We start from the raw sequence: 8,971 nt of genomic DNA, 5'->3' as shown, positions 1-8,971 counted from the left end.
AAAGTTCTCTTTGAATTATAACGAAATTAATATAATAACAAATATTATTATGAAATCCTAAGAATTAAGAGGAAGTTAAGAATAGAGTTCCTTTGGGCTGGAACACTTTCAGAAGAAACAACATCTGGGCTGTCTTGTCTCGGCCCTCTCCTCTTTTGCTCTCTTCCGCTCCAGTTTTTCTGCTTCTCCTCCTTCGCTTCCCTCTTTTTCTTTTCCTTCAGCTCGGCCTTGTTTACTTTCTCCAGCTCCTTCCTTGTCTTTTCCTCCAGCTGCCTCCTCTTCTTCAGCTCAGCAGCCCTGATCTTCTCCTCCTTTTTAGCAGCCACAGCCATGAGATGCGCCATCTTCTCCGACTTTGCGGTGATCTTTCCCTGGAGCATCTGGTTCCGAAGGATAATTTGTTCAGCTTCCTGGCTGCTGAGGCTCTGGCACTAAAAAAAAATAAAATCTTTTGGGTTAATTGTGAACTACACTGGGAACCACTGGTAGTGGTAAGATTTAGTATAATCAGTCATGGTTTAATTTTTGTGTGGCAACTATGTGTTAAGGTACCTGGAGGCCATCATTAAGGCACAACTTGGTGTTGCTGACCTCTTGAGCAGGCCCGTCTGACACCTGAGGAAGACAGACACAGCATTTTCTCAGCGTTCAACCATGTTGTGTAGGATAAAAGTACATTTTTTAGAGGATCTATAGACTAGGTTGGATGTGTAAGGAAGTAAAAGTGATATTTACTGCCATCCATCCTTGGCCTTTCAGCTCCTTTAGCCACTTTTGCTTAATGACAGCAGCGGTCAGCGCTGTTGATATGGTGCTGTCCACTCTCTCTTGGCCCAGTCTGGCCCACTTCTCAGACTCTACTTTAATGCACTCTGCGATTATTTATTATACTACTATTCTTTCTCCAGGGATTCAAAATTCTGTCTATCCATCTGTATCTTCTCAGTCAGCATCCTCTTTTCATCTTCCATTAGAGAGAGGGTTACACGAATCTTCTCATCCTCATCGCGTCTGGAGGCCTCGTTAGCTGCTTCCTTCCTCTCTCTCTCTTTGATTCTCCTCACCCACTACCTTTAATGGTTTGCTCTACTTCTGCCATATCCTCTATTAGCTTCTCAATAGTCATCATCAGGGCACGCTCTTTGAGCTGTGCTTCCTCGGCCATATCAGCAAGATGCTGTTGCAGTCTGGGCCGGACTCAGGGATGCTCTGAGACCCTGGCTTAGCCGATCCATTGTGGAAACCCTGGGAACTTTGCACAATATCCGCTTGCTCGGTCTGTACAGATTGCTATTAAGAGTCCACAGGCAACTGGGCCCTGCTAACTTTAAATGACGAATGAACTTAAATTTAGGCTCAGACATCAAACAACATTTAACTCTGTAGTAGGGTATGTATTTATTAATCAGAGACTATTTTTATTTGTTGCCAACAGTCCACAATAACATACCGTTGTGTAATTAGAGAGATACTTGGAGAATAAGGAATTTGAAAGTGCTTACCTTAGCCTTCTACAGATATTCTAAAATCACTTTTTGGACTGATGAATTGTGCAGTAGGCTACCCAAGTCGCACGCTCTCAGAGTGAGTGAAAATTAAGTAGTTTGCCTGGCTAATGGAATGGACTACGTAACAATCGTTATTAGTTGCTGGAAAACGAACGTTTAGCTGTCTTTTTTTTTTTTTTTAGCGTAGCCTACAGGCCTAGGCCTAATTAATGTGCAATAAGCAGAATTTAGGCTGAGCAGAATGTGCAATGAGCAGAATTGAGGCTTTAGCCTTATACTGACAAACCATTTTGTGGAATGATGCATCATCGTTTGAAAATTTGCATCGATGTGACTCAATACTTGACAGGCTGCTCTGTCTGCCACGTCTCTAACTGATCGAAATGACATGCCTAGCTTTGATGTAAGGCTATATGTTTAGCCTATTGAATAATGACATAGAAGCCAACCCATTTTGTAGAAAGATGCATCATCATATGAGATTGCATAGTAAACAGTCCTTGCTAGCATAAGTGATGTCCTTCTGTCTGCCACTCGTCCAGCTGTGTGGCATATGTCTTCTGAAACATCACTTATTTCAGTTTGGGACCTTGTAGTCAGAATTGTCCTATGTGTATTCAAAGTTTCAAGTCTAAAGTAGCCTTCCAAGCGTCACTTTATTGCACATACTTTTTATGTAGGAAATTAGCCTACATAAAAGTGGGCTTTTTCCTATATTTCCCATAGGCCTATGTTTGTTGGTGCATTGTTGCAAAATACACGGTCTTTATTGTTGAGGTCAGACATGATAATCATCCAAACATTTTGCATCTTAACCCTTGAGTGCTGTCAACATTCCGCTTATCTTCTGCTGGTCATGCGCTGTGCTGTGTGAGATGGGTGGCTACTTTAGAGCAAAGAAAGCCAACATTCTTTTACCGACATATTTAATGATATATTTTGCATAACCTCTCCAATTAGAGAAACTTTCAGAGACAACTGAATCACTATTCTGAGCATCACTTTTCTTCTTTGTAGGCTACTATGTCAAAATAAACCTTTGTGTTTGCTTTCTAATAATGAATTTTCATTTTCACTACATCCACTTCCCAAGTCGTGAAGTAGCCAAAATAGTTCAAGTATTTTTTTATTTTTTTTTAACCCCATCGGTCACAATTGTGACCGAAAAAAAAAAAAAAAGTACTTATAAGCCTCTAAAACTGTAACTGGGGAATATCCCAATACTCCTTCAGTAAATGTTGAAACAATAGAGTGTTTCAATGAAATGTGTGCAGTGTCAAATGTTTTGAGTAAATTGTCACATGACCAGAGCTGTTTACTTCCTGGTTGCACCTTGAGAAGAGGATGACGGCCTCACAGCTCCCAAATAAAAGGTTTTTTAAAGTATGTTAAAATAAACATAGGACAAATATTTTTTGTACACATGGTCTTTAAGGTGTCTAGTTATGATATATACATTTATAATTATTCAAATGTCTTTGGTGTGTTTGCAGAATGAGTAAACATGTTAACGGTCACAATAGTGACCGGTGGGATAGAATGTTGTATCTAGCTGCACACTTCTACACCTACAAACACACAGACATACACATACTCATACATACACACATACAGAGACATACACATACACACACTCACACACAGATACACACACACACACATACATACTCACACACATATACACACACACACACACACACAGAGACATACACTCACACACATACACATATTCACACACACAGACACACACACTCACAGACATACACAGACATACACACACACACACACACACACATATTCACACACACAGACATACACACACACTCACACAAATATACACACTCACACACACAGATACACACACACACATGCACACAGACATACACACTCACACATACACACACACACACACAAATACACACATACACACACACACAGAGATATACACTCACATACACAGATATACACACTCACACAGACATACACACTCACACACACAGATATACACACTCACACACACACAAATACACACACACACACACACAGATATACACACTCAGACACACACACAGACATACACTCTCACACAGACACACACACACACAGACATACACACTCAAGGGGACTTTACATTGCACGCGACATGCACTTTGCCTGCTGCTCTGCACACCCACCTACAGATACACACACACACACACATACATACATATATATGTGTGTGTGTGTGTATGTGTGAGTGTGTATGTCTGAGTGTGTATATCTGTGTGTGTGAGTGTATATCTGTCTGTGTTTGTGTGTGTATTTGTGTGTGTGTGAGTGTGTATCTGTGTGTGTGAGTGTGTATATCTGTGTGTGTGTGAGAGTGTGTATGTCTGTGTGTTGTTTATTTACCAGGAGCTTCGGCTCGTTAAAATAGAACCCTGAATGTGTATGTCTGTGCGTGCGTGTGTGTCTGCATGTAGTTGTGAGAGTTAGTGTATATGGTCTGTGTGTGTATCTGCATGGGGCATGGGGTGTGAGAGTTAGTAATATATATATATATATATATATATATATACGCACACACACAAGAGAGTTAGTAATATATATATATATATACGCACACAAACAATATGCACACTAACTCTCACACCCCATGCAGATACACTCACACAGATCATATACACTAACTCTACATGCAGACACACACGCACGCACAGACATACACATTCAGAGTTCTATTTTAACGAGCCGAAGCTCCTGGTAAATAAACAATGTTTACATATTTTTCATATTTATTATTGCCATTGGTCTCAGTGTTCATATCAGTTTGAAAAGTCCTGTCAGAATACCTTATTTTAACAAAAAAGCAATTTGAGCAACCTTTAACTGAGTATACGCATATTATCCCACCAATTGTGACCGGTAATAAAACTCACTTTTTCATCTACTTTTATACATTTTTTAAAAAAAATAATTATTGATTGCTTCAAAGGGTTGCTAATAACACATGATTTGCATATTTGCATGTCTGGGAAAAATTTGGGCTTAAATGGGTTAAGCCTATGTGGATTAGTAGAGGCAACAGGTCACAATTGGCTCCATTCAACTGTGCTTGTGGTTCAGCTTCAGTTGGAGTCAAATCCACCATATAAGTTAATGTGGTTTGAAATGTTTGCTCTATTTCAATCTTTTTCTATTATTATTATTAGGCCTATATTTTATTTAGTTCAAATACATTATTATTATTTTAATAACAATAATAATAATTATTATTATTATTATTATTATTACATTGTTTTATTGTTAATTTGTTTGATTATTTTTTATTATTATTATTCTTTTATTTTATTTTACTTGTTGGTTGTATGTTTTGTCTTATTTGATTTCTTTTTTATTTTGTTTGTAAGACCATGTTGCAATAGTGATACTGCACTATAAACAATAAATTGATTAATTGACTGATTTAACTGAAACATAGACAAATATAAATATTAAGTTCATGGGTATTGCATAAATCCCGTGGCTTGAAAGAACATTGATTCATCTGCTATTGTTTTTATTAAATATACAGATTGTCAAACAGGCTGTGCCATAGACTAATTGTCATCACTGTCTTTATCATGATAGATAGGCCTATATCAGCCATTGCACATCAACTCACCAGCTCATCAGCTGAGCATAACAAGGGCCAATAGCTTCTGAAAAACACTCAAATCTGGAATCAAATAACCACCATCCTGTAAAATGTACTTTAATATCATTTCATTTTAGATTATTTGTTTTAAATCAGCATTTTATAATATTTTGTGCAAGTAACTCAAATTTGTGGACATGTCAGCGAGATCTTATCGGTTGATGAACTTGTTGTTTTGTTCACCACAGTCAGTCGGGACGGAAGATGTGTCCCATCACCCCACCTGACCTCTCTCACCTGGGTGGATTCGGCCGTGCGGAGACTCTTCCCACACACAGGACACTCCTTACAACCAGTGCTACCTCAGTGCCACCTCTGATAAAGTTGGACATGCTTTGTAACCATAACAAGACAAAACATAAGACAATGTATATGTCACGATCCTGCCCTGGATCCAGGTTCATGTTTGTTTCTTGTGTATTATGTTTGTGCCCTGTAGTGGTTTGTCTTTGTATTTTGCCATGTTTTCTGTTCCTTGTCACTTCCTGTGTCATGTACCATGTATTCCTTTGTTTACCCTGGTCATGTGCTTTTGTTCCTTGTCTCTGCCCCTCCCCTGAGCCATGTTCCCTAATTATTGCCTTGATTGCTTTCCACCTGTGCCTTGTCAGTCCTGTTAAGTGTGTATTTAAACCCTGTCTTGTGTGTGCTTTGCTTTGCTAGATTATTTCGTCTCTTGTCAGGTTTGTGCATGTTCTCGTCCAGTTTGCTATTGTCGGTCTAAGACTTCATGTTCTTGTTAAGTCTTCTGAAGAGTTTTTGTGTGAAAGAAGACCCATTAAAATATAGTTTGAATCCACTTTGGTTCCTCTGAGTCTGCGTTTGGGTCCAATCTGCAATCCTGGTCTGCTGGCCGTGACCGTATACATTGTATCCTCCATTTGTATATACAAAAGTATCCTCCATTTCACATTCACAATGGCTTTGTGCACTATTGGCACCAGATCAGCTTCATGAGATCACCTATGCTTGCCATTTAACAGGATACAGAGCTTTTTGTTGGTCAGTGTTCTCCTCTTTACATTAGACCCTGATCAGAGGCCCCACTATGTTTAGGGTATGGTATCAGCAAATACTCATTTCATCCATCATTTCTAAATTAATTAATTACAGTAACTTTTAAATCATCTTTACTAGTGTGGTATTTCAAGTGTGGTAGATTTTCAAGTGTGGGTGTAAAAGTAAAAGTTTTTTTTAAATGCAGAAACGAAGCAATTGTATCATGAACGCAGCGCCTTTTTTAATAATTAACTTTAAGCGAACCATGAACTTAGGAGTGGCATGCTGAAATCGTCATTCATTACTGCATGTGATACCTGAGGTATGAATATACAAGGTACATGGTATGTTGATTGCACATTTTAAATCAATGTATGGTTACAGAACACTTTCTTCTAGATGCATTCTTATTTATTTATGGCAGTGGTTTAATTAATGTAACAGTATTAAGACAAACAATCTTTGTCAGTTTACAGTTTAAAGATGTTTTGCTATTTTCTATTCCAGGTGTCAAACGCCAGATGTGTTTCCAGCCCAGGTCACATCCAGTAATGATTATTTCTGTTTTTCTTCTATTTCAGAGAACTCTTAAGAATTTGAATCCCAAAAGTGGAAGATTAGTACTGTGTCTGACCTCATGTTTGATCTGAAACATGTCTCTGAACCTCGCTTAACAGAAGGTGAATAATACTGTTACTTTCAATAAATGAACAGTATAGCTGTATACTACTCTCGTTGCATGATTTACTGACTGACAAGGGCAACCAGGATATCTCACTGACTCCTGCATTTGATGTTCTGTTTGTTCTTGAATCATGACATATGCAAAATGCAAGTATGCATCATATGCTCTCTGCCTTTCCAAATTTGAGGGCCAATATTTTTCTTGCCTCAACACACTCACAGTAGTAGACATAATGATAGGTAGTTTATCAATCAGCTGTTATTGTATAACAATTCTCAGTTTTTGTTTTAGAACAGGGGTGAAACTTTTGACAGAAATGTTGAACAGCTAATAAAAAATATGATTTGTTTCATTCCTGGGGTGTAAACTATAACTTAGACATATAATTGCGTGTGACACATTGCCCCTATAATAACAAAGACATAAAGTGTGATGGCACATTGCTTTGAAGTTATCATATACAGTATGTCATAAATATCATTTGTGCTGTAATGATGAGTCATGCTTTATGGTGACACGATCACCTATGTGCCACAGAATGTGGATTTTGTCCACTTAGGTGTTTTGGTATGTTACTGCGTGATGTTGGCCTACATGAAATGGGAGGACAAAGAAAACATTTTATTAAAGAGTCTGGTTAATGCAGTGTTTGTCAGTGTTTTGCTTAAGTCCCAAATTCATTTTTTCATAGAGATTTATTCCTGATTTCTGGTGGCAGTAAACCATAGCAGTCACTTTGACTTCGACTGTGTTTTGACTGAACTGATGGATAAGAAGAAGGAAGAAGAGAGAAGAGCAGAGGAGAGGAAGATGAAGGTGCAGAAGCAAAGAGAGATTATCCGATCATCAGCAGGTGAGAGACATTTTCATATAGCTCTATCCTATATCCTGCTCTGTTTCTCTCGCCCTGTTTAACAGATACACACACATACATACGCACAAAATAGTTCATTTGTCAGTATTTATTCTATTAGTGGTGCAGTAAAGCTATAAGCAGGTGCATTAATATGTAGTTTATCTGACGGAATGGCATGATTTTTCTTTCCAGGTGGCGTTCCACATATTTCTGATATGAGGATTGTATTGCTGGGAAGCAGAGGTCAAGGGAAGAGCGCATCAGGAAACACTATCCTGGGCAAAGCAAAGTTCAACACCTCCGCATTAACAGCTGAGTGTGTGAAGAGAGAAGAAGACACTGCAGGGAGACACATCACTGTAGTGGAGGCACCAGGATGGCGGGAGAGCCATCCATTAGAGGCAACTCCTGAACGTGTTAAACGAGGGATTGTCCTCAGTGTGTCTCTCTGTCCCCCAGGACCCCATGCTCTACTACTGGTCATTGATATGAGGTCATCCTGCTCATTCACAGAGACGCACAGAAGTGTGGTGCAGGAACATCTGGAGTTGCTGGGTGAAAGAGTCTGGAGTCACACTATAGTGCTGTTCACTTTTGGGGACTGGCTGGATGCCAGAGAGGTAACGATTGAAGAGCTAATTGAGAGTGGAGGGGAGGCTCTGCAGTGGGTTGTAGAGAAATGTGGGAACAGGTATCAGGTTGTAGAGAATTACCAGCTTTACAGTTATGGTGACCCAGTGGCAGAGCTGCTGGAGAAGATAGAAGAGATGGTGGTAGGAAACAGTGGCAATCACTTTGACTTGAACAAACGAGAAGAGAAGGAGCAATCTACATCATTTTAGTCCAGATGGATAAATATCTTTGGATCTAGACTAAAATGATTCTTGAGAAAAAAAGACTCTATGTTATATGATCCATACATTGTGGTTGAGTATTGATTGGACTCTGAAGGGACTGTATGAAAATCACTGTTAAAACCAAATGATAAAGCACACCTAATGCAACAATATTACAATTTAGTTCAATTTAAGAACCAGGGTAGCCTGGCTATCGCCAAACCCCATCTCATTGAGATGTGGTCTGGGAACTACGCATTCATTTTCTTGTATTTGAAACGTGGTTTCCAAATGCCTAGAGCCGTTTAATGGGCGCTACGAATGTCTATCAAATGTGTCAGTAGCTCATAACCGCTTCGGTGTGTCGTCATCGTCTTGCTGCCCCCCCTCCGTTCGGTGATTGGGTCCTTC

The 8,971-nt window shown here is 39.1% G+C and overlaps 1 protein-coding gene across 1 annotated transcript; it reads right to left on the bottom strand.

Moving 5' to 3' along the window:
- Positions 1–12: 12 nt before the first annotated feature.
- LOC121715884 (eukaryotic translation initiation factor 4 gamma-like) lies at positions 13–1,567 on the bottom strand. Its single transcript, XM_042101911.1, has 4 exons — positions 1,503–1,567; positions 736–1,290; positions 553–615; positions 13–431 (listed from the first exon to the last, which is right to left on the bottom strand). Exons 2-4 carry the CDS (start codon positions 739–741, stop codon positions 48–50), a joined length of 453 nt encoding a protein of 150 aa, XP_041957845.1. The 5' UTR covers positions 742–1,290; positions 1,503–1,567; the 3' UTR covers positions 13–47.
- Positions 1,568–8,971: the final 7,404 nt, after the last annotated feature.

The sequence above is a fragment of the Alosa sapidissima genome, chromosome 8, assembly GCF_018492685.1.
Source record: "Alosa sapidissima isolate fAloSap1 chromosome 8, fAloSap1.pri, whole genome shotgun sequence".
NCBI lineage: Eukaryota > Metazoa > Chordata > Actinopteri > Clupeiformes > Clupeidae > Alosa > Alosa sapidissima.
This window is presented reverse-complemented; position numbering and strand designations above follow the sequence as displayed.